Consider the following 25,176-nt stretch of genomic DNA (forward strand, 5'->3'; position numbering starts at 1 on the left):
TCCCAGTGGTTACCATCCTTCGACGTTGAAAATCTCAAAGATGTGCCAAAAAGGGCCCCGCCTATAATGATGGCCAACAAGGGTGTCGAGAGCAAGATCGATCATATGAGAAAGAAGAGGAAAATGTGAAATAGGCTAAGGGTAGTTGAAAAATTTGAAGAGTGGACCCCACTTGTACATGTATTAATCAATCAAGAGAGTTGTCCACTTGACACTTATCAAGAATGAAGAAAATATTAGGTATAGTAGTAAGTATTTTTTTTTTCTCTCAAAACCTTGCCAATGTCAGCCATTGGCAGCACAACCATCACTAGATTATAGATCTTTGAGAATGGCATGAAGAATCATTGATCGAAAAAAAACTCCAGAATCAAATATACCTAAATGAAGTAACTATGAACTTGATTTAACTTGCTATTTTCGTGCAATCCTCCCTCCAACCATGCTTTCCACTGGAAGTCATAAGTTATGAACATTATATCTATATGCAACTACTCAAAATTGAATGTGACTGTCCATATTAGTCATCCACAATAACCATTATGGCTAGAGAAAATTTCTTACCTTTTCAACAGATCTGCTCTACTCCTGTCTCTATTTGTTCTCACCTCTAAAAAAAGCAACAATCAATTTTTTTTCTTTATGTGTTTTAAATCCAAAAAAAAAAATTATAAAAAAAATAATGGGCAAAATTCATATGTCAAAAAAGATAATTCCTTCGACGCAAAATTTGAAACATACCCAACCGTAAGGGGCAAGTTTTTCCAAAGTCGAGGTTCAGGCCCAGTGCCAAGATCCAATCTTGATCTACCCAGAAGCTCTCGCTCTCTCTCTCTCAGCAGCAGCTCCCTGCAATGGCGAACGCGTGGAGGAGGGAGAAGCAGCCCCAGTTCCTGTCCTCCAGGTTCCTCCTCCTCCTCTTCTCCTCCTCCCTCCTCCTCCTCATCTTCTACTTCGTCTCCCTCCGTCCCTCCTCCTCCCCTTCCCCCGACGCCCCTACCGTCACCACCACCCTCGCCACGAAATCCCGCTTCTCCTCCCCCGCCATCTCCCCCTTCGACTGCTTCGCGTCGCCCCAGGCCCACCCCGTGATCGCCAACGTCGTCGAGGGCGTCAAGCACCCCTTCCTCTACTCCCTCTCCGACTTCGGGTCGCTCCCCGACAAGCCCCACAAGAACATCGTCCGGACGCTCAAGGGCAAGGCCTTCCGGCGGCCCGACATATCGGTGACCGTCCAGGAGCTCCTGGAGGGGTTCCGGAGCGAGGGCAGAGATGGGATTTTCGTGGACGTGGGCGCCAATGTCGGGATGGCCAGCTTCGCCGCCGCGGCGATGGGGTTCAGGGTTTTGGCCTTCGAGCCGGTTTTCGAGAACTTGCAGCGGATCTGCGATGGGATTTGGATGAATCGGGTCGGGGAGCTGATGGATTTGTTCGCGGCGGCTGCATCGGACAGGGCTGGGAACATCACATTTCACAAGGTGGCGTTTTCTTTATACTTGTTGGGTTGTTTGAATCGCTCTAAAATTTGAGGCTTTTCATCTGTATCGGTTGGTTTCCGTTTTTGGAAAAAATGGAATGAGTTCTGTCTGCTGGTGGAGAATCTTGTTCCTAGGAGGCTAGTGACGTTCGTGCATTTTCCAATTTTGTAGTTGATCATTCAGTGTATATGCCACTTGAAAGAGTCTAACCTAGGGACTCCATGGCTTGATCTGAATATGAATGTGAGACAAAGGTTGAACTGTGGAGCAGTAATTTTCCGATCCAATAGGTTTCTGCTTAAACTTATGTGGTAATATCAATGGAATGCTAATAGAATGTGGCTCCATTTGGCTTGGTTTGACCTAACAAATGGGATGTAACGTGAGTGGTTAACGAATGGGATGTAACGTGAGTGGTAGGCTTTGGCCCTCTATCATTGTAATGCCCTTGGAAAGAAAATTTCAGTGCTTTGATGCATTCTGTGCGTAAATGAAATTGTTTAATGGTGTGGCTAGAACTAGAAGATAGTGCGTATTTCGAACTATTTTACACTCTCAAAATGGTATTCGCTATTTGCAAGTTCAACAGTGAACATCTTGAGCTCTTGTATTTCGAAATGACAATAGTTGGCATGGTGTATCCATTAATGGGTACCAACATTGAACTTCTCTGTTTACATTGAAGCTGTGAACTAACAATAATAATGTTGTGAAATAAGAATGCAGCCTCTATAATTCTCACTAAACTCATTATCTGAATTGCTGTGCAACTTGGTGCAACAGAGATGGTGGCACTATATGATTTAGGACTCGTGCTGCTTTGTGCTAATAAAAATGTAACTATATGTGTTCAAGTTCTATAATTAGATTGAAATAATAGGGAGGACAATCTGCATGAGCTCCTTCCAGTCCCAGATGTCATATGATCTGATCATGTTTTGAGTTCCCAATACTGATGCAGTCATTCTTATAATAAGATTGAGAGTACAATTATTCTTTTATTGTTGGGATCGGGCTATGCTTTTAGCTGTGCTGATCATGTCCATGCTGACTGATGTTTTCAGTTGGTTGGCCGGCTCGACAACAGTGCTGTCTCATCAGCTGGTGCCAAGTTGGCATTCAAGTCCAATGAAGAAATAGAACTTCAAGTAAGGTCCATCCCGCTGGACGAAGTGATACCAGAGTCAGAACCGGTTCTTCTCATCAAAATAGATGTTCAGGGCTGGGAGCATCATGTTCTGAAGGGGGCCGTGAAGTTGCTGTCAAGAGAGGCAGGCAAGGCACCCTATTTGATTTATGAGGAAGATGAACGGTTGTTGCAGGCAAGTAACAGCAGTTCTAAAGGGATTCGAGAATTTCTTCACTCTGTTGGGTATCGTCATTGCACCCAGCATGGTACAGACGCACACTGCACCAAGAACGGCTGATAGTGGATTAATTTACCTTAGCCTTGTTGATGTAAGATCATCGTGTCAAGCATGAAAAGGGACAATTCTTTAGCAGACTCCTTTGTGAGAGTTTTGCCTACCCTTGGACAGAACTTCCACTCAGTTCCTAGATGGAGAATTAGATTTGGAATTGTAATGAGATACACTGTCCATTGAAGGAGCCAGTTATTGAGCAAGTGAGGAAGCACAGATACTTTATGGTTTTCTCTTGGAGTATAGTTAGGGTTGTATCTGTCGCCATTAGATCTGCCACACCCAATTTGTTATTATGTTTATTTATTGCAATTCATGCTTTGTATTTGTAGCAAATGACCTTGCGATTGGCGAGTGAATGCAAAATAAGTTGTGTGACCAGAGCTTACAGAGGCATATTCAACACCTTTTCACTTGTAGTCTTGTTTTTCCTGTGAATTTATATCTCCATGAGAATGAAGCAATCTGACCACATTTAGAATGTACTCATGGTAGTTTGGTTTGATTGGTGAAGCATGTTAAACATTTGATAGTTTCAGGGTTTTGTGAGTTTGTGCTTATGCATGAACGAGAGAGAACAAGAGGATTCTCCATTCTACCAAAGATTCAGTCTCACGAAGATTCAGTCTCACGACAACTCCATGCATAAAAAAGTTGGATGTGGTTACAAGATACGAGGGGACATGATCCATGTAAACAATTAGAGGAGCGTTATAAATATACAGATTTCTTTCTCGTTTGTGATGTACAAAGGTACATTGAACTCGAACTGGCTACAACCATTCCGGAAGAAAACATACATAGGTACATATGCACATGAGAAAACTGTCTTTCACGTAACTCTCATAGTGAATCTTCAATTAACCGAGCACTCTGAAGCATTTCCTGCAAAAGAAAGAATCGCAGATGTCATGGGAGGGAAAAGGATGATGTTCGTGCGACAATCTTTAGTTGCATTCAAATGGCATAAGGTGACTCAAATAATTCCGTTAGAAACGAAAGCCTCTGGGTCAATCACACGGCCAAATAAATATCTTTTCTAAGAGATTGATGATAAAAGACAACCAAGACAAGTCTTCAAACTTCCAAAAATCACAATGAAGAAGCAACCAAAAGAATACCCAGAAATACAGCTGCTACAGAATCTAGAATGAAATCACTCGTTCTTGGATTTCACAAACTTTGACAATTTTTAGTATGTAATGCCATACCTCGTCAATTTGAAGTCCCACATAATATGGCATAGCTTGATGCATAAACTCTTTTAGCATTATTTTGGCCCGCTTGTTTTTGAAGGACCAGCTCTCTCCACCATGACATCATACAGTTGCTTCCCATTCTGATATTCCAAGAAAAAAAGTCATAGATGAGATTTCGAACCTTCACTGGCTCCACAACCTAAAAACAGTGAGAAGCTGGACAAGATGCAGCATGATTTTGCAGCAATCGCAATTCACTTATATCTTTCACTTACAAAAATTACTGGAAAGAAGTGCACTTGTCCCTCAGGCTTTGTTTGTGTCTCTTTGAAGTACACAAGGACAGGAAAATTTGGCCACCAGAGCTCCCAATTCACAAAGGTAGAGTATCTGTAGACATGCAGAACGCAAAGCAGCAGCTTCTGTAATTCTCACTGAAAGCAAAATTTTCTCGAAGTTACTGCAGCAACTAAAAAACTTACTTCCACCGATTTTTCCCTCCTACGAAGACATTTTCACCTGATTGTTGAAGCTCCTCTCCAACTTTCACCTCCTAAGATAATGAAATATAATAGCACCATGCAGTGAAATTATATGCAACCAGTAAGTTATTTCATGTTTCTTATAAAATCCAAAGCCCGTGAAACCAGGGAGCTGGGTAGCCTAAAATGAATCTGAGTCAATCTCATAGCATATGATTTGTCAAGAAGAATCATCCTCCTGTAACAACTAACTGATCTGATTGGGATCTTGAAATGAAGAGTAATCCATTAGGGTGGTCATGGCTCAAGCTAAAGTCACCATGACATGGCTCAAAGCCTCAAACTACAGTTACTAAGACATAATATGACTAAAGGAAGAATTCCGGAAATAATGAAAGAAAAGATACAATGAAGAAACTAGTGAATCATGGTATTAAACCATCTTCAGATTCCAATTATTATCAGAGAAAAGAATCTAAGTTGTATAGTAGGTGGAGTTTCTGTTAAGATTAACACATCAGCTCAAAGTACTCTCTAATTGCAGATGAGCTTAAATTGAGTATTACAAAAGCAGAAGCTTCAGCTTCCAGAATTAGAATCATCGAGGTCCACCTTGAACTTTTAAAGTCAAAATAGTGAAGGGCCAGAACAATGCTTGAGTGCAAGAAATTCAGACCAAAGAAATGTAGATCACATTGAGGAGAATCTACTTCCATCACAATACACATAGAGACTAGAACACTCAAATTAGTTTTCTTGCCAATTAGCTCATGCATGAATTGGAAGCTTGGAATGAAGATCGATTAACGTACCAGAGCCTCATCATCAAAGACAAATCTCACTCTAGTAGTCTGGATCAAAAGGAAGAGAAAGAAAACAGAGTCACCATTTAGGCAAACTAGATCACAATTTGCATTGAGTAATAAGCAGACATTGTCAAAGTAAACTCAAAATCTTCAACTAGTTATTGCCAAAGGAAGCAAATTTAAGGTGGCGTGTCAGACACAAATTTTTTACTCCACTTCACAACCTGCCTGCAAAAATTGATCCTTAATTATGGGTGAGGATCCTCTACTCCTTGTCGTGCTCCCCTTGATGTCTCAACAAATTTCAACCGTTGATGAAAGTCTCATTTTCATGAATCATTGATTGAGATTTACCGAGGCACCGGGAGGAGCACTGTACCAGTAGAGGATCCACGTGCCTTAATTGTAACATCACCTGAAATAATAAGAGCAGCCCAAGTAGACCAACAGGGGCAGCAGGTAACAGATTGTTTGTATAGGCTAATCCACCAGCCATACCTGATTCATATCAATATTCCTGTCAGCTTCTTCATTGCCATTTGACCATCTAACAACTGATCTATTTTTTCTTAATGACAGTAAATACTAACATCCAAGAAGCGAATTCTAAAGATTTGGAAAAATGATCAGTCAAGATCAGTTCAGTAGCCAATAGGATAATCCCCAGATCAAACGTTACGACAGGAGTGTTACATAATTCTGAAGGTTCACCTGAATCATCCTATCACAATTGAGTTTGTGGAGAGCAAGTAGAAGCAAACTTCAACGTGAGAAAAGCAACGTAATAGGGCACTTACCAAGTAAGACAATGGGTATTCTATAATCAGGGTCAGGAACTACAGTCTCTCTCCGGGTGACCTTCCTCCCAAGCTGCCATACATTACAATGACCAACTGTATCAGGCCACAGCTCCCCGAAGAGCTCCAAGTTCATAAGTATAAAAAATTACCAAAATAGTCTAAGCAAGCCCTTTTCTTGCACACCATCGTGCTAAGCCAAGTTTTGAACGCCAAAAGACTGAATTCAAGATAAGACAACAGACAAACAGACAAGCAGAGGTGAAGAGCAAACCAACCACGGAGGCAATCACAAGGCGTCCCCTCGCGTCGCTGCTAATTTCCCTCTTCACTAGATTGGCTTTGGAAAGCAACTCGCCATGAATTGAGCTCCTGGAATTCCACAAGCAGAACCCACCAGTTTCTCCTCTATCTGTTCAAAATGGCACATGTAAGAGACCCCGAGCTGTTTCTCAATTCCAACGAAAGTAGCATAGCAAATCACAGTGAAAAGCTCAAAAGGTGAGATTTTGAACCTTAAAAAATTGTAAATGAACGAGCTTTGATGTGCTTACTTTTTAACGGGACGAAGAGACCGGTGGACAAGAGGGCGCTTGCCATTCTCTCTCTCTCTCTCCTGTTTTACAAATAATAAGAAAAATTGGGTTCTGGTTCTGCGAGCGCCAAGCGGAACCACTGCCCCCAAGAAAGGAAAATGCTTTCGCCACAGACTATCGATATTACCCTTCACCCCCTTAGCTCCACCCGTTGCTCAGAGTTTCTGTGGAGGGTATTTTGGTAAGTTCAATTTACAGTTGTCCCCATTCATGAAACCATGAGGGCCTTATCTGTGGGGGATCAGAGGCAAAAACCTCAGCTGCTCTGTCGTTCATCTCCTTTCCTTTTAGGTTGAGTTTTCCGGTTGTGCTCAGTCCAACCCAAGAACGAGAGGAGCTTGGAGCATCTCCTGGACATGGCGAATTCTATATGCTTCGCTCCGGCTTGTTCTGTCAAGCCTCCACCCAGAGTGGGTACTTCCTCTTCCTCCCTCCCTCCCTCCCTCCCTCCCTCCCATGTGGATGTGACCTTGATTCTTGATTTTCTTGTTTGTGAAATCTTGACTTGACGTTCAATCTTGCTATTGTTTTTGCGGGTGGGCATTGCAGGAGCGGTGATTGGTAGCTCGGTTGCTGGGAAAGTTCTCCGAGTGAATGAAGCGTGTATTGGGACTAAAGTTGCAAGATTTCGGTCTGTGGAAGTTAAGGTGATGGCTTCTGAGGCTAATCTTTTTGCTTCTTAAATTGCAGTGAACTTTAGTATGTGGGGGATGAGGGGTTTTAATGCTGAAGCAAATGGGTGGTAGCTTCTTAGGCTGTTCTTTCTTCTTGGGTGTTTGGTGATGAGATTACTCTGAGTTGGACCATACTGAATGAGGGTTCGATTGCCTTGAGCTTTTGGAAATCGCCTTGGACTACCCATGCAAATTATGTAATAACCTGTGGCAGGGCGATAATGTAATCCATGGGCAACAGGGGTGGATTTTATTGGTATTTCATTTGGTTTTGAGCAATTTGTTGCTAGGAAGTTTATCGGGTGGTAATAACTTCATGCGAGAAATCTAGCTGGATTGACAGTGAAAAATGTTGCGCCATTGATGTTCTGGCTACTTGAATGATTAGTAGATCATAGAAGGATTAATCACATGCTTGTTAGCTTGAGCAAGAGGGCAAAATATGGAGAAGTAACCTTTCACAACAAAGTAATGTCTAAATGGGTATTTTTTAGAAGAGTCTTGTTAACGAGTGGCCTTGAAGCACTTGTTAACCATACTTAATAAGGAACGTCTTTACTTTCAATACACGGATTACACAAAACACAAGAAAGATCATAGATTGGAAATGACAAATTTTCTTCATTGAGGTGTTTAACAAGTAACTTGAGGGCACTTCTTAACAAAATCCTTTTCCAATGACCTTTTGAATTTATACATATTGAGTTTGTTCTCCATGATTGTTTTTTTTTTTTTTTTCTGTTTTTTTATATTCCTTTGGCTTGAACATTGTCTCCTGGTTTTACAGGCTGCAGAGGATAGTCAAGGCACCAAACCCCGAAGCATTGTTTGTGGTAATTGTGATGGAAATGGTAATGGTCAAGTATTGATTCTTGAATACTGATTACTGACTCCTAAATTTTGTCCATATGTTCAAGACTTGCTACATTCTGCAGAAAATCACCATGAGTGCTCTCCATAATCCACATCCACTGCCATAATACCATGTGTACTACACTGCCAATCTGTATACTTTGATGTAATATTTTATACCCGACATGAACATTCTTTGCAGATATGCACATTTATGAGCTTATTGCTCCTGATGCACAAATTATATTCATTGTATTACAAGATATCACAAGCATTGAATAGCAAGCTTTCCTTTTGGAGTATGGCTTATAATTTTTATCACAATGTTAAGATTTTCTCTGCGCTTATTTATGGCAAGTTCATATCATAAATGGACCATCATACAACTGTTTTTCTACTTGTTCCACTGCTCATCATTAAAAAAAAAAAAAAAGAGAGAGAGAGATCCCTTTGAATGTACCATAGCTAGGGAGAGATGTACTTACATTTACAGACAAGGCAAACTGTTTTCTTGGTTTCTCTCATCTTCCATCAATTGGTTGTCATTATGGTTGAGGACGAGTTTTCAGGGAAAAAAACAATCCAAGGAAGTGGCATCTGGTGTGTCTGTTAGTTGAGTTTATCAGATCATAGAAACTTGAAACTTGTACGTCGACGATCATTTTCTGTGCAAAATGTCAGGCTTGCTTTATTACCAAGTGTTAGTATCTAGTAGGATGCGGCGCAGTATTTGGAATGGAAGATTTTGATTTCCTCTGTAATTACCAGGTGCAGTGCAGTGTTCCCAATGTGAAGGGACTGGAGTAAACTCTGTAGACCACTTCAACGGACAGTTTAAAGCGGGCGGGATATGTTGGCTTTGCAGGTACTTGAGCAATCTCTCTCTCTCACACACACATTTTTAGTCACTTGCTTATGGCCAGGGTTTAGCAATGTCCCTGTTTCTTTCCTTTTACCTGCAATTCGTGATGTTGTTTTAACTTTTAAATTGGCTTGCAGAGGCAAAAAGGAGATGTTGTGCGGGGACTGCAATGGAGCCGGCTTCCTCGGTGGATTCATGAGCACATTTGACGAATGAATTTCTCCTTTTGCCTAAATTTCATTATTTTCAGTAATGCGCATTAGCCTCTAGTACAATCGTCCTTCATAAGGATAGTATGCAATGTGCTGTTTTTGAAGTCCCAATGAGAAGGATGAAGTCCGTTCCGTATCGAGTACATTCAGTTCTTTAGTGTTCTCTCTGATAAATTTATATGGAAGCGGTTTTGATGTAGCGGTTAAGGCACGACAATACCGCCGGTTTTCAAATGTCTCTCTCCAGAACCGCTCCTGGAACATATTTCTTCTGAGCCAATGTGATTGGCAGCGTCGAGTTGACGCCCTGTCGTGGTTCAAGAAGAGACGCTGATCTTGCGACGGCATCCTTGTCACTGATTGTCACTGATCATAGCGAAGCTTTCTTGGGCTAATGCTCCTCCGTTGGCCGGCCGCGATTCTTCAGCTTTGCCATCCGAAGCTCCGTGCCTTTTCTTGACACAGTCACATGGCAGATGCAAAATCATTGACAAATTACACGGTGAAGAAATCTTGAAGGAGAACAGCACAAGTGAAAGTAATGGCTAATTTGATTAAAAGAAGGAAAAGGGAACCAGACTCGCGCCAGGTAGGGGTCGAACCTACGACTTTCTGCTTAGGAAACAGACGCTCTATCCACTGAGCTACAGGCGCTGCTTTGGACATATGATCTCACATCATTATTGTTATTTCGTACTCGCGCGTTTCTTACGCACCAACAGAAAGCGACAGGAAGAGGGGATAGGGGATCTGATGATTCGGTTGTACTCGAAAATGCCATTTGCGAAAGCTGACCTCCCCATGGTTTTGAATGAAACCGGAGTGTGCTGTATGGTCATCCTTTCCCTTCAGTACCAGAAAGTGAAAGTGGTACTTACGGATAGACCACCACTTCACAAATATTGCTAATAAAATACCATTTGCGGAAGCTGACTCCCCATGGTTTTGAATTAAACCGAAGTGAACTGTTCCATTTTGATTCTTGATTATCCTTTCCCTTCAGTACCAACAGAGAGCGACAGGAAGAGGGGATAGGGGATCTGGATGATTCGGTTGTACTCGAAAATGCCATTTGCGAAAGCTGACCTTCCCATGTTTTTGAATGAAACCGGAGTGTACTGTTCCATTTCAGTTCTTGGTTATCCTTTCCCTTCAGTACCAGAAAGTGAAAGTGGTACTTCCGGATAGACCCCCACTTCACAAATATTGCTAATAAAATGCCATTTGCGGAAGCTGACTCCCCATGGTTTTGAATGAAACCGAAGTGAACTGTTCCATTTCGATTCTTGATTATCCTTTCCCTTTAGTACCAGAAAATGAAAGTGGTATTTAAAAATGGGCCATCACATCACAAATAGTGTTAATAATATTACTAATTACTATACAATTTTGATTCTATTCGGGTCATTTTGATTATCCTCACGACTTCAGTGCGAATGGCGTTGAAATCCAGACGGACCCACCATCCCAAAATGACTCAAACTATCCCAAAATTCCAACTTGTTTGAATTCAATCAAACTATTTCATTGAATCTAGTCCTATGGTAAAGTAATGGCTTAAGAAGATGCAATCATTTCCTAAAACAACGGTTTAAGAAGATGCAGTTATTTCCTAAAATGCACCAGGCTGTCCTAATCCCTCTTTGTAGCCGACATGCGTACCTCCTCACTTTGCGAGCCATCAAAGACTCGGCCTAGTCGGAAAAGGATTCGGAACATGGCAGTAGTTTAGGAGGTTAGTGTTCAACCCTAACAAAATGAAGTACAGGCACAGTAATACCTCGCATAATCGTGTTCCGAGAAGCCGCATCCTAAATCCCAACCAGGTACTCCACACGCTAATACGTCAATGTAAAGTTAAAGGGGGAAAACCATTGATAAAAGAAATTCATGTCTCCCGCTTCATAAATCAAGAAAAGATTAGCCAAGTTTCGGTATGAGAAGTTATGTACAGCAGAACCCTATTTTCTGTTCCGCATGAAGAAAAGAATCCATATGTCACATTTGACAGGAACAACCAACAAATCCGGGGACTTGCTTGCGGTTGCAGATCAATTGTGCAGGTTCAAACACAGGTGTAAACTGTCAAGGCTTTCTGCCCCGTTACTTAAACCAGGTTGTGCAACACTCGGGATTTCATATGTGCATCACGACAGTATCAGACGAAGAATGTCGCCAGAGTACTTGAATGATTTCTCGGTCTCTTCCAAGCAATGGTCCTTCTCCTCCCTGGTCCAGTTCTGGTGACACCACATGTGAAATTTACACGTTAGACAACAAAACAAGCAGTTTACATGTCAAACCATGGAACTAACTCTTCCACGTGAATATATAACAGTGAAGACCATTTACAAATCCAGTCACATGAGTAAACGATGTAGCAGAAGAGTGCCAAGGAATTACTTCGGCAACTTTGTTCAGTTTGTCCCTCACATTCTGCAATAGTTGGGGAAGTTCACCATCCCACTTATAGAACTCCAACTCCTTGTTATCAAGTAACTTCTCAGCCACCTAAAACAAGATAAAATTTAGAGATAAATGAATTATCACTTTGAAAAGCATATCAAGAATATAAAAGATACTCCAGCAAAGTTGGTAGCATGCTCAGGAAAATAAACAGCAAGGTAGTAGGATAACAATGCCAATGAATCTCATAAAGTTTTCGGAAAATCAATCCTTTTTTCTGAATGAAGGATGGGTTATCTGTCACTCACCTCCATCCGAATTGCCTTTGACATGGCAGATCAGATACAGATAAACTTTTTATACTTTTGAATGGTCGAATCGGGTCCTGGCAGATTCTATGAATAAAAAAGATTGGCTTTATACTTTTGGCGTGGTTGAAAGATGCTCATGGAGGTAACTGCTTTTTGACAAACTATAGATTCTCTTTTTGTGGCTGAGCTCTTAAGGGCTTGGAATTCTATATGCGGCTTTGGCAACCTCCCAATGCCTCTCTACTAAATTATTTATTATGATCAAAGAAAAAATTGCCTATTGCCACCTAATTCCAATTCAACATATCACAACAAATTCTCCATGGATCCAAGAAAAAGATCAGAAATTTAAAAGACCCACAACACATAAGAATAAACACAGCTTTCAATATCCACTTAAAGGAGGCGGAGGCAGAATGGTTGAGAATTTGGTGGCATTCATAAACTTTAAGCTGACATGGATTCAGTTTCTTCCATTTGGACTAGGCTCAAGACAGCATATTTGACCTCTTCAAGCATGAAAAATATCCATCTAACACACTGATTTATGCACAAATGAATTGGAACAGAAATAAACCAACTGATTTCAAAGCCTTAGCACTTCACCTTTTTCCCAATCATCCGACCACCAGCACTGTGGGCAAAGTAAACATTGTAGAAGTGACAGATGAATGCTGGAGGATCTGTCTCAGACAATTCTTTGAGATGATGGGCATATGTCACCCCAGGTGAAGAAGGTTCAGGAATGTTATAACCTTGCTCTTTGAACCACTCCAGATCCTTCGCCAGTTTTTCTGACCTCTCCAAACCAGTATTTCTGAACTCAGCATCTACACTCAAAAAAATTCAAAAATTCCCATTGGCTCAGGGTCATGACTGAGATCAAAACAAATGCACACTCAAAGGAAAAACCCGTGCAAATGTATGTCAACAAAAGTCAGTCCTAATTTTCTAGCATTTAGCAGGTTGCAGTGAATTCATAGTGTCCTAAATATGGGTAAATTTTATTCTCAAGTCACGAAAATTAAATAAAGACTAAGTGGATTTTTATTTTTATTTTTTGGGTGGTGGAAATTATGCACAGAAGAAGAGTTTTCAAGGAGATTTTTTACTAAGAAAATGCAACAGCCAGATATTCTGAAACCACTGAACTAGCTGCTTAGAATGAGGACAGTATTACATAATACTTCTCATTGGTGTCTACAAGCTAAAACAAGAATTATGTAGATAAAAATTAGAGAAGTTCTTTCCCTAATCACGTGTTAAGAGTACACTTCCCGAGAAACAGCAGAGTGATAATAAACAAGTACATCTGAAAAGCCCAACTAAACAGAGTGACAATAAACAATTACAATTGATAAGCCAATTGCAGCATTCCCACACGGAAAAGAAAATGGTTCAAGAACCGAGAATCCAACATCCTAATTCTACATTCCCTTTAAGATCCTCAATCACAATAGACCAGCTTTGGCTGGCAACAGACACAAAATGACATTTCAAATATCTCAGCATCAAATGTGGACTGCAACGCAGAGGAGTTCTATTTCTGAATGAAAACAAGAGGTTTTTATCTGCTGCCAGCAATATGGTATTGAAAGAGCTGGAAATCTATAAATAAAAAAATTAAACCAAGAAGAACACCATCATACACAAGAAAAGAAAAGGTCGAGCTTTTGAACAAGTTTGTCCGATGCATGCATTCACTGAATTCATCAGGCAGAAAGAAGTGTGCCATTGTGTGTTTCAAACTGTTAGAGGCTCGATCATTCCTCCTCCGCCAAGATTCCAACTTTTTTCACACCATAATTTTTAAACAATGACTGGTTGCAGCATTGTGACACAGAAGCAAGAAATTGGCAAGGCACACAAAGAAACTCAGAAAGGAGTGAAACCGTTTTCTGCTAGGCAGAAAGGAGTGAAACCATCAATCCTCCTTCAGGATAAAAGGAAAACCATCCAACAATCATCCACATCTGAGACTAGCTTGACATCTCAACAGCCACATATTTCTAACAGGTCCATCTCACCATATCAAAAGCATCATCCAACCACTCAAACCCAGCATCCCAATAATCACAAATTATCACAATCACATAAAATCAATCAAACCTGATCACAACACCGAACGACAAACCAAGAACTAATTACACCCCCGAAAGAAACCACAAATAAAATCAACCACACTTACAGAAAGGGAAAGCAGAATCCTCCACAATCCTCTCGAGCGTATCATAAACCAACTTGCTGTCCACCAGGAATCTCAGGTACCCATCAACGCTCGGCTCCCACTTCGTCACCGCCCTCTCCTCGGGCCCCTTCACCTCCTTCTCCCCTTCCTTGGCCTGATCCCTCGTGTGCAGCTTCATGGCCACGAACCTCATCTCCTCCACGAACCCCTTCGCCTCCCCGGGGTACCTCTTCTTCGGCTTCTCCGCCGTCGTCGCCGCGACCACCGCCGCCTTCCGGGGCATGTTCCTGATCCCGCGAGCCGCCCGGAAAGACCCCCTCTGCAAGAAACAGGTCCCCGGACGAGGGCGAAAGGAAACCCGGGCAGGACGCGATTCCGACAACTGGGTCTTGCTCAAGAAGCAGGCGGAGTGAGGCACTGTGGTTAAAGAAGCCATTGACGCCGCTAGCGAGGGAGACTGAAGAAGAGTGCACGGTACCTCAAGCGGGAAATTACCCAACAGACAGAAACAGAGAGAGAGAGAGAGAGAGCGGTGGGGGCAGGGGGCTTGAACTTGGAACGAGAGGATTCAAAGAGTAATCTTCAAGGCAGGGACAACAGGCTGGATAACAAAAGAATAGCAAGACAATTATGTGCTTCGGGTTTTGTGGGAATATTCTATTGTTGCCTTTATGCAGGCCGCATGGGCGGAGTGGTGCTGCGAGCTTATCTGCAAAAGCTCTGATGGAAGCTGGACACGTGCTCTGCGTATGTCAAGAATGTGAAAATGGGGGGAGCGGCGGCGGCGGCGGCGGCGGCGGGCGGAGGTCGGCGGAGGTCGGCGGTCGGGGGGAAACGCGAAGAGGAGAAGAGAAGGGAACTCGAGTTTTGCAAAGTTGTGGTTTCTGAGTGAGGTGTTTTTTTACACTTTCGAGCGACGCGAGAGGAAAACGTGTGGAACTCTGTTGTTGGCGTCTCTTTTCCAGACGCTTCAATTCCGTGGAAGGAAAAAGGACCAAGAAAGGAAAATGACAAAAAACTAAAAAGGAAAAATAAGATAAATAGTTCCTAAACTTTAACTCATAATGCGATTAATTCCTTAAATTTTAATTTATTCTATGTGATCTCTCAATTATAGCTTAATATGAAATATGATCCATGAATTTCTAATCTATTTAATGCGGTATTTAAATTATTAGTACTTATTACATTAGTCCTCGAATTATATAAAAATATTGTATTATTGTCATTGAATTTTTGGGCAACATATTATTATCATTGAACTTGAATTAATAGAAAAATAGCATTGAATATTTTTACATAATTTAAATACTAAGTTAAATATGTATCGAAATTTCAGATATCACATCAAATAAATTAAAATTTCAAGGCCATTTGCTCGTTAGGTTAGAGTCTAAGGAATCACATTGAACAAATTAAAAATATAAAAACTACAAGTTCAATGGCTATTTGTATCATCATTCCAAAAAAGATCAAGAAAGGAAAATGAAAAAGAGACAAGGAATACAGCATGGGTCCAACTATATCATCCAACAACCGCCCATTTCATATTAGGATTTAGCCATGTTTTCTCTTTTAGCAGTCCTGAAATAAGCATTAACAATGTAGAAATAGATGGGTCTAGCTTTTTTTCCAAGATATTACCAACGTTTTAAACAAACCTCTAAACAGCTCGTACTATATTGCTTAACTGAAACAATTTTCAGCTTTGTTTGTGTTCATGAAAGATGATATTAAAAAAGAAAATCCTAAAAAATGATTGCCTATATTGCTCAAGTACTTAAGTCAACGAAAAATGCTTTCATCTTTATAGTAGTTTATACCTAAACATTTTCATAAATGATGAAAATCAATATAAACACTCCATAACAAATATCACAACTTAAAGTTATGCCTAGAAGTCATGTCTCCTTGACCTTTGATTGAAAAAAAAAAAAAGAAAAAAAATCATTGACTACTAGTGTCGCAGCGATGACTTGTGTGGTGCGCTTTAAATGTGGGTCAATAGTCTCTGAATGCAAAGGTCATAAAGTTCAACCCCTGTCACAGTACTAATATACTTATATCCTACTTAAGTTGAATAAATACCCAAATTCTAAGAATCACATCAAATAAATTAAAGATTTATGAATCTGATTGCATATTAGGTTAAAGTTCAAAGAAATTAAAAAAATTAAAAATTTATGGATTATTTATGTCATTATTCCAAAAAAGGTTAGGAATGGAAAATGAAAAAGAGGCAAGGAATTCAGTCAGCATGCGTCCAAAAATATCATCCAAGAACCAGCTATTTCATATCAGGATTCGGCCCATTTCCTTTTCTCTTTTTTTTTTGTTTCACTAATTTTCTGAAATAAACATTAACAATATGGCGATAGACATGTCTAGCTTTTTATCAAAATATCACTAACGTTTTATACAAAGCTCTGAACCGTTCCTACCGCGTTACTTAACTGAAACAATTTTCAACTTTGTTTTGTTTGGCCAACGATAAATTATTCAAAAATATTTTTTTTTTTAAATTTGCTCATATTGTTTGAAATAATTAGTCAATGAAGACCGTTTTCATTACGGACAGAAATTTATGTCAAAATAAATTCGTAGACGGTGAAAATCAATCTAAACAAACTCTTAAAATTATGTCTAGAAGTCGCCTCTTTCTCGACCTTTTGATTGAACAATAATCCGTCAACTACTATGTCGTAGCGGTGACTCGTGTGGTGAGCTCTAAGTACGAGTCGATAGTCTCCAAATGCAAAGGTCTCAAAGTTCAGCCCCCCGCCGCAGTACTGATACGTATATCCTGCGTCCCCTACATGGGGTGGTGCCGCCTCTAACACTTTCACGGAAACTACTGCGAAGCGATTCACTAGTCTTCTGCTAAATAATCAAAATCGCCTCTGCCATTTTCCTTCACAAGAACGGAGGAGAGATATCTTTCCTCATTTGAATGAAGATTAGTGGGAGGCCAATCAGCGTGCGGATTGAATTGGGTAATTGCGATTTGAGCCGAAGAACATACCATAGGATCCTAGTATCCCTTTTGTAAGCGGATCGACGTAGGAAGTTTTGGCATTCGTGGAGTTTTTTTTCTTTTTTTTTTCAATGTGATTTTGGCCTTTGGGCCTTCCTTTTGCTACCCGAGAATCCTGTCGAGTATATGGCTATTGCTTAATTAGCACAGAGACCCAAACTCGTCTCATCCAAGTAAAAAGCATAGAAATTCACAAATGCATCGTCCCGCGTCAACGCGTTTCTTTCCCCCTCGTTCCTGCTGCTAACGTTCAAACAACGTTATAACTCAATCGCTTTTCTTTTTTGAGTTAAAACAATGAAAAATTGCAAACCAAGACCCATGATGAATTTATTCAAAATTAATCCGTATCGTCAAAGACTCCAAATTAGTACAATTTAAGTAAAATTTGAGGGAAGCAAATGGAATTTTTGGAGACACAAAAATTAATTTGGAATAAATTTATTATGAATATATCAGTTTGGGATTTGGGGTTTTTCGCATATTAAATTTGTAGGTTTCTAATGCCATCAACGACTTCACAGTAAAATTTGACTCGAGCTAACAAAGGGTAAATTTATCATGCATCTATTAATTTGGAATCTTCATTGACACGAAAATGCATTTGGCATAAATATATCATGATTCTACTAATTTGAGATTTTTCGTGATATTATCACTTCTTTTTTCGATAGTAGGTTTAGAACGGCATGGGGTTTTCGATAGTAGGTTTAGAACGGCATGGGGATGAGGAGGGGGCCTCAGGGATTCGAGTCTAATGAGCCTTTTAAAAGCGCAGCACATTGCTGGACTAAGTTCGGCAAACCTCTCTTGCTATGATGGGCCGATTCAGGAAATGCTAGAGCGATACGAGGGTTTAATGAATGCATTGGGCTTGGATCCTCCACCCACACAGAAGCTTAGCTCAGAGATCGCCAGATTGAAGGTAATGATGATGAGATTGACCATGTTTTCCTTCGCTCCTAATCGTACTTGGGTCAACCCATTTTCAACCCAACCTACCCATTTGATAGCTCTACCGAGAAGTGACGATAATAATCTATAAGCCAGTAGGGTTGGAGGGAGTTTCTCGTCGGTGGAAAATGCTGCCATTAGATGAAAATCAAGATAGGGGTAGATTCAATAAGTAACCCCCTCTCGTTTGATTATGCGGTCTTGCATGAATAAGGATGGGGTAGAAAAAAAAAGAGCAAGGTTTTCACATGAGCCATATAGTTTCTCTTGTGAGTGAAAAGGGTGGAGAGTGGTAATATCCTTTGGATATTACCCAAAGGATCCTACACCAATCATTGTTGAAAGTTAACAACAACGTCATCTACCACAAGAACAAACCGCAAGTGAGAAGTGTGATGTTATGCTTATGCGATGAGCCAAACGTGATTACTATAACACTAGATACATTGTCCATGATTTGCACAGTTTTCTTCATTTCAATCGGTGCATATCAATAACCGATACATTAGATAAATCAGAAATTATTTATCATTTGTTTTGTTAAAAGCAGTTCTCTGCCCATGCATTGCATGATTTTAATTTCTTTTTGTGGTGGTAAATCATGATTTTAAGTGACAATTTTATTTATTTTGGTTTGAACGTGTACTTGAGATATAAAAAATTTGCCCATATGCTATATTCGTTTTGGTGAGAAATTCAAACAAGGAGCAAATTGATTAGATTGAAAATGGCAAAGTAATATAGACTTACAGATTTTGAATGATAGCTAGACTTCAATTAGAAGACCCAATGTTTTTATTTTTTTTGTTTCTACCAAATTTTCTTTGTATTTATAGTCATGGCTGTATATAAAAAGGAGACTTTAATCTCATTTTTAAAGCATCTTTTGTTACTTGCAGTTTTGTCAACATAGCGCAAATCTAATTTTAACCACAATGTTGCGTAATCAAAGTGCAGAATTTTTTATCACCGTGCAAAAAAAATTAAGTAGAAGACATGTTTCAAGAGAAGGTTGCCGATAATAAATTAAATTATGGCAAGAGTGGCCAAAATAAAAATTAAAGAAAAAGATACCGCTGAGAAATGCTTTGAGGCCTTTTATTGAACAGTTGGTGGGCATCTTGAGAGGACCGTATATAGAAAAATAAATTAAAATTTTGAATAACGAATGCTACAGAAAAATAATTTAAAGTGGAAGTTCATTTTGGAATTAATACTATAATACTTGTGTCTCATCAGCTGAACCAAGAAGCGGTAGATTAGATAATTATGAAGAGCTTTTGTGTAAACGAAACGCTAATGATGTCACTAATGGCAATTTGACATAAAGAATATAATAAAATATTTTAATAGAATATTTAATTGTTAAATTATGCATTCATCTAGCGACTTAAGTTGTGGGGATAGCTCACATTAATTTTTCAAAATCTCACAAATATATTATAAAGTCTCGACTGTTTTGGCCTGACTTTTGCTGAAATCAATTTTGATAAAATATTTTAAAATTCAAATTTACATAATATATTATAGATAGAGTCGAATCCATTCCAATATTTTTCGTTCTTGGATATCATTGTTAGATGAGTAACAAATTTATTTATTTTTTATTTTATTGAACTCATGCAATCTAAAGTAGCCGTCTTTTTTGACCGAAATAAAAAAGTAGGCGCCTTTAATTGCTTATTGTTTTAATATTTCCTAAAAGAATATTTCAATTAGCCTGTATAATCTCATTGGTCGACATACATAATTAATTGTATTTGGCTCTGTTATTCCCCCCTCGCTCCAACCCTTGCTACGACTTTGACAATGCCGTGCAAGGGCATGCAACAGCTCCACGAAAAATTGGCAGCATTAAACAAGATACTCAAATAATCACTAATGACCTCTTCACGGATCGCATGAATCCAATTTTGATTATTTTTGGAAACGTCAAATGACAGATAAGTGGATTATAAAGTTTTCCTTTTTCATCTAGTTAATGTCAAAAGTAATAGTTTTAATCAAATGAGAAATAAAGGATTATACTCAACTTTCAATCGATAATGATTCAATACCCAAAAGTAGATGGAAAGGGGAGATGTTGCATCACGATCAAAGTTGAACCAAAACCAATTTGAGGTCATAGTCGCCAAGATCGAAGGGACAGCAACAAGTCATTCAGGCCAACCCTTCAAGATGCTAGAAGGGCACGAATCGGAATAGGCTTCATAGCGAAGAGAGAGACTAGGAGAAAAAAATGAAGTTTTGTCACTTCAAGATGTTAGAAGGGCACGAATCAGAATAGGCTTCGGAGCCAAGAGAGAGAGATTGGGAGAGACAATGAAGTTTTGTCATTTCAAGATGCTAGAAGGGCACGAATCAGAATAGGCTTCAGAGTGAAGAGAGAGATTGAAAGAGATACTAAAGTTTGGCTTCGGAGTGCAGAGAGAGATTGAAAGAGATATTGAAATTTGGCAATGACAATGCTTCATCACAGAACTCAATTTTACGCAACTTTCTTATTATTTTTAGGTTAATCACTAACTTAATTTTTTTATAAGCTTCACTTTTTGTAAAGGACCCTGTAATGAATCTTATTATTATGATCAAAGGGACGACAACAAGTCATACAAGCCAACCCTTCGAGATGTGAGAAGGGCACGAATCAGAATATGCTTGGAAGCAAAGAGAGATGATGGGAGAGACAACAAAGTTTCATAACGACGATGCTCCATCACAAAACTCAATTTTACACAACCTTCTTATAATTTTTAGGCTAGTCACTAACAAAGCTTTTTCATGCACCTAGCTTTTTGTAAAGGGTTGCGCCCCATAATGAATCTTATTATTATAATGTATCAAATGATGTGCAGAGATGAAGGCAAGAACGATATTGATGCAGCTCGAATCTCACATCAAGACATTAAGCAGATCCTTTTAGTACAGTAAGAATTCTGCTAGGGACACGAACCCTTTTAGTACACTAGTCATGCTGTCTTGTACATAGAATTAGTTCCCCAGGAAATCTTGTAGCACATTACAGTGTATCCAGCTATGAAGAGTAAAAGGTTAAAAAAAAGGAGAAAAAACTACTGAGAGGACAGCTATTTAGCTTCTTGTTCCCGGAGCGGGACTTTCTTCCACGCCTCCTCCACCCCGCTCAGTTGCAGCGGCGGCAATGAGAAGACGCTGACCGTTGAGCTCTTGCTCCGGATCTCCTTGAGGACTCGCAGAGCCGATATCGTGCTCTTCATATATAGGCCCTTCATGTGCTCGATCTCTGCGAGGTCCTTGGGCACTCTGAGCACACCGTCGGTGTTGGTGGAGGCAGAGGTCGTGGGGTCCAAGCTGCTGTCATCCGTTCTAGGCTCCTCGGCTGAGGGCGGGGGAGGATCGTTCGCAGGGAAGAGTTGGTCGATCATCTTCTCACACTCCTTCACCAGCATGTAAATCATGTCGGTGGTGAAGAAGGGCTGTTGCAGGACCCGCTGGATGAAGGGCAAGCGGATCAGAGCTCCGGTCCTTTTGTCGTACTTCTTCAGGATTTTCACCAGCCCTGTGACCAGAGACAACATAGACTTAGGAAACAATTTGAGGGGCTAATAGAAAACACAAATCAAAAGCCCTGTCAGTTTATCAACAGATCACAGTTTCTTTTCTTGATCTCAACCAATGAGAACTGATGATAATTCTGTTTGCTTGATTGCTGAACCAATAGCTCGCTAGACACGCACAGCACAGAGAAATGCCATAAGCAATTCAATTCTAGGAGGACGTTGAGAGATTATTTGTTCTTTTTCAAATGTGTCTAAGACTGGCCTGCAAATGGTACTACTAATCTGAAGCAGTCTACTTAACATCAAGTTTTCCGTCTGATAGAGAAAGTTAACAGGGAGCACTGTTATGACACTTCCAAAACCTGCTACGCGACAACTAAGTCTAGCAGAAGAACACGCAACTGTGTATCTAAGGTTGCAGTCTGTACAAGTCAAAATGCATTCCGTATTACACTCACATTCGATTTTGAGAATTTAATGATGTCTTCTGATAGTCAAACCAAATGAATAAACAAAAATGAAAAAAAAAAACTGCAGGTTGCAGAATCCCCAATAATAAACAAATCTGTCGATTCAAAACTCAGAAAAAGAAATTTGCAGTACCTGTATAGTTGAGGGCACTATAATTCTCCAACAAGACCATCTCCCCATGGAAATCGACAATCTCCTTCCTAATCTTCATCATCTCTTCATTAGAATCCTTGGCCTTTCCCATTCTATCCTGTAATTCCTGTGATAACCCACAATACAAACAACATCAGTCATCAAACTCCTCTTAGTCTGAAAGAGGTGGCACTACAATCAGCATCACACAATAACCCAACAACATTTCCCTATTGCCCAACTTTTGACTAGAGAATCCAAGTATTCATGGCGTTTCATGTGGCAACAGTGAGCATCTCAACATCTGAACAGGTGCTGAATGCTTGAACTTTCCAAGCCATTTCATGGTTCTCTAGATCCAAGATTTAAATATGCATCGTGCATGAGAGCGGGATGCACGGTCTGTCTACATGCATGATTCTAAAAAATCAATTGAATAAACGAGAATTTGTCGCAATTCAAGATCGACATGTGTTACAGGCGAAAAGTGTGACGTGGCAGCAGTTTATAGGTACACATCCCGGATCATACATACATACTTACACACATAGCCAGAGGAACTTAATAAATAAATAAATAAATAAAACGAGATTAGATTGGTCGCCGCCGCCTCTCGTGTCGGCTAATCTGTCGTCTCAGTCAGACGTCGCGTGCTTTGACCACTAAGTAAAATACACATTCCGTCAATGACATGTCTCACTTGGATGATCCCAAAACCACGCAACTTCTAAGTACCCAAATCTCTCTAAGCACATAGAGCAACTATGCACATCTCGTGTCATAAACAGTATCACTATACACGATCTGAACTAAATAAACATGTGGCAACGGTCGATAGACAAAAATAATTACCATTACCCATGGATAAAGCAAGATAGATCAGTCAGAGACTCACGGAATATCTTGCGTCAGCTAATCTGTCGTCTCAGTCAGCTCCACATTATATATATAAATATATATATTATTGGATCATAATATGGCATATGCCTCGATAATCTAGCGAAATATACTTACAAAAGGACACGGGCACTCCGCAATTTCACGTATCACCCCTAACCCAAATTGCGCAAGCCCAAACTAAGGCGCGCGTGCAAAAGCGCACCACGCGACGAATCCGGCCCCACCAGAGGCGGGACTGGGCATATTAGTCACAACATTTCGTCAGCTAATCTGTGGTCCCAGTCAGCTCGACATTATATATTTTAACCTTACCTTATTCAAAGAAGTACCATGACCACTAAAGTGTAACATGACCCTTTCGACAAGTTGCTCGTTTCCAAACTACGAGGTAATTTCCTACATTAAACTTCCTAACTAAGAATCTTAGTTAAAAGATCAATAACGGACAAAACGACCGACCAAAAGCCATAAAGGCTGTAACTTTCCGAGGAGGTAAAGACGATTCCACGACGATTCAAGCGCTAATCATGTCTAGAATTGCACGATCCTGTTCCAAAGATTGCGTTTTCCATCACTAGGACAATTCAAACGATTGTAGGATCACGAATCGGCTCGTTTTCACATGTCGATAGGCAAATCAATCGCATCCGACGAGACGGATCGGACGGAACGAAACAGGGAAACCGAAAATTCGCGGTAATCGATGCGCGGATCAAGCGAACGAAGAGCAGACGGATCCAATCGACAGGAAAACCGGAAAACAGGGAAGCAAGGCCGGCCGAGAGTACCTTCAATTTGATGATGTACTCCTCCTCCTTCTCGACGAAGAAGAAATTGAACTTCTCCAGCTCGGCCTCCAGCAACCGGATGAACTCCACCTCCTCCTTCGTCATGCCCTCGGCCGCCCCTCCGGCCGCGGCCGCCGCCTCGGCGCCCCCGCCGGCCGCGACCGCCTCCGCCGCGTCGAGGCGGGGGCGCTTGGCGGGGCGGTCGGCGCCCTTGGGTTCGATGAGCTTCAGCTTCTTCTTGAGGTCCTTGTAGGACAGGAACTTCTCGCGCCACTCCGGCAGCGTCTCCTCGATCTGGTTGCTGAGGCTCTTGCCGAATTTCATGGCCGCCGCCGGCGCCGGTGAGAATCCCCTTCTCCGACGAAAGGAAGGAAGGGAAGCAAAAACGCAGAAAGCGAGAGAGAGAGAGAGAGGGGAAAAATCGGTTATTTTTCCGGCGGGGAGGAAAGGGGAGGCGAGAAGCGAGAATCGAGAGATAATGAGAGAGGAACGGCGGACGTTGAGGAAAGGGTGATTTTAATGGCGAAAGAAGACGCGAATATTCGTCAATTTGTGCCAAGGAATATCCTACTATTTTCGTAAAAACACCATCCCTCCCGAAAAAGTAATTTAATTAAATAACCTTTTCCAATTTTCTCCCCCCTCCCCCCCGGCTTTTCCGAAAGTGGTTCCCGGCGCCTCGCGGAATGCCACGTGGCGCCGCGAGTCATTTCGTGGAGCTCTTCTGGCTTTCCTGGGTTAGTTACTTATAATGAGTAAATTCTGGAGTGCTCCTGTTAATGAATGAATTAATTCTTTTTTGTTTTTTTTTTTTTTATTTTATTTTATGATTTCTTTTTGGGCGTTGGTGGCGTGAGTGCAGTGGCTCGACATCGCGCGGCTACTGGCTGGTTTCGGCGACAGTGAGAGGGCGGCGAATGAGGCGGGGAGGAGCCTCATCTTCGTCGGGAGAAAAAAGGCGCACGGGCGTGGGGGGGGGACCTGCCGGATAATTTTATAAATCCCGAGTGGCCATAAAGTAAATTGCTGAGAAGCCCCTGCCTTGGTCCCGCGATTTGCCAAGATTTCTTCTTG

The 25,176-nt window shown here is 40.8% G+C and overlaps 5 protein-coding genes and 1 non-coding gene across 7 annotated transcripts; 2 read left to right on the plus strand and 4 right to left on the minus strand.

The window, feature by feature from the left end:
• The first annotated feature begins 741 nt into the window (after positions 1-741).
• Positions 742-3,318, plus strand: LOC104436687. Its single transcript, XM_010049535.3, has 2 exons — positions 742-1,478; positions 2,543-3,318. Exons 1-2 carry the CDS (start codon positions 855-857, stop codon positions 2,903-2,905), a joined length of 987 nt encoding a protein of 328 aa, XP_010047837.2. The 5' UTR covers positions 742-854; the 3' UTR covers positions 2,906-3,318.
• A 209-nt stretch (positions 3,319-3,527) lies between these two features.
• Positions 3,528-6,898, minus strand: LOC104436688. The gene is made up of 9 exons (XM_010049536.3): positions 6,738-6,898; positions 6,462-6,595; positions 6,184-6,256; positions 5,802-5,884; positions 5,393-5,431; positions 4,581-4,651; positions 4,374-4,488; positions 4,111-4,238; positions 3,528-3,784 (listed from the first exon to the last, which is right to left on the minus strand). The coding sequence occupies exons 1-8, from the start codon at positions 6,781-6,783 to the stop codon at positions 4,170-4,172; spliced, it is 630 nt and encodes a 209-aa protein (XP_010047838.1). The 5' UTR covers positions 6,784-6,898; the 3' UTR covers positions 3,528-3,784; positions 4,111-4,169.
• A 97-nt stretch (positions 6,899-6,995) lies between these two features.
• Positions 6,996-9,578, plus strand: LOC104436690 (protein BUNDLE SHEATH DEFECTIVE 2, chloroplastic). The gene is made up of 5 exons (XM_010049537.3): positions 6,996-7,193; positions 7,329-7,426; positions 8,241-8,304; positions 9,074-9,170; positions 9,305-9,578. The coding sequence occupies exons 1-5, from the start codon at positions 7,136-7,138 to the stop codon at positions 9,381-9,383; spliced, it is 396 nt and encodes a 131-aa protein (XP_010047839.1). The 5' UTR covers positions 6,996-7,135; the 3' UTR covers positions 9,384-9,578.
• A 382-nt stretch (positions 9,579-9,960) lies between these two features.
• Positions 9,961-10,033, minus strand: TRNAR-CCU. The gene has a single exon. It is a non-coding gene; the product is annotated as a tRNA-Arg (tRNA).
• Positions 10,034-11,253: 1,220 nt separating this feature from the next.
• On the minus strand, positions 11,254-15,210 carry LOC104436691 (heme oxygenase 1, chloroplastic). Its single transcript, XM_010049538.3, has 4 exons — positions 14,285-15,210; positions 12,703-12,926; positions 11,783-11,890; positions 11,254-11,619 (listed from the first exon to the last, which is right to left on the minus strand). Exons 1-4 carry the CDS (start codon positions 14,718-14,720, stop codon positions 11,527-11,529), a joined length of 861 nt encoding a protein of 286 aa, XP_010047840.2. The 5' UTR covers positions 14,721-15,210; the 3' UTR covers positions 11,254-11,526.
• Positions 15,211-21,132: 5,922 nt separating this feature from the next.
• LOC104436692 (SPX domain-containing protein 1) lies at positions 21,133-24,623 on the minus strand. 2 transcript variants are annotated; one of them, XM_039308060.1, is made up of 4 exons: positions 24,314-24,622; positions 24,103-24,250; positions 22,415-22,541; positions 21,133-21,810 (listed from the first exon to the last, which is right to left on the minus strand). In XM_039308060.1, exons 1-4 carry the CDS (start codon positions 24,424-24,426, stop codon positions 21,359-21,361), a joined length of 840 nt encoding a protein of 279 aa, XP_039163994.1. In that variant the 5' UTR covers positions 24,427-24,622; the 3' UTR covers positions 21,133-21,358. The 2 variants fall into 2 exon arrangements, with proteins under 2 accessions (XP_039163994.1, XP_010047841.2); XM_010049539.3 differs by having other exon boundaries at positions 24,103-24,623.
• Positions 24,624-25,176: the final 553 nt, after the last annotated feature.

This window comes from Eucalyptus grandis, chromosome 3, assembly GCF_016545825.1.
Source record: "Eucalyptus grandis isolate ANBG69807.140 chromosome 3, ASM1654582v1, whole genome shotgun sequence".
In the NCBI taxonomy this organism is placed as follows: domain Eukaryota; kingdom Viridiplantae; phylum Streptophyta; class Magnoliopsida; order Myrtales; family Myrtaceae; genus Eucalyptus; species Eucalyptus grandis.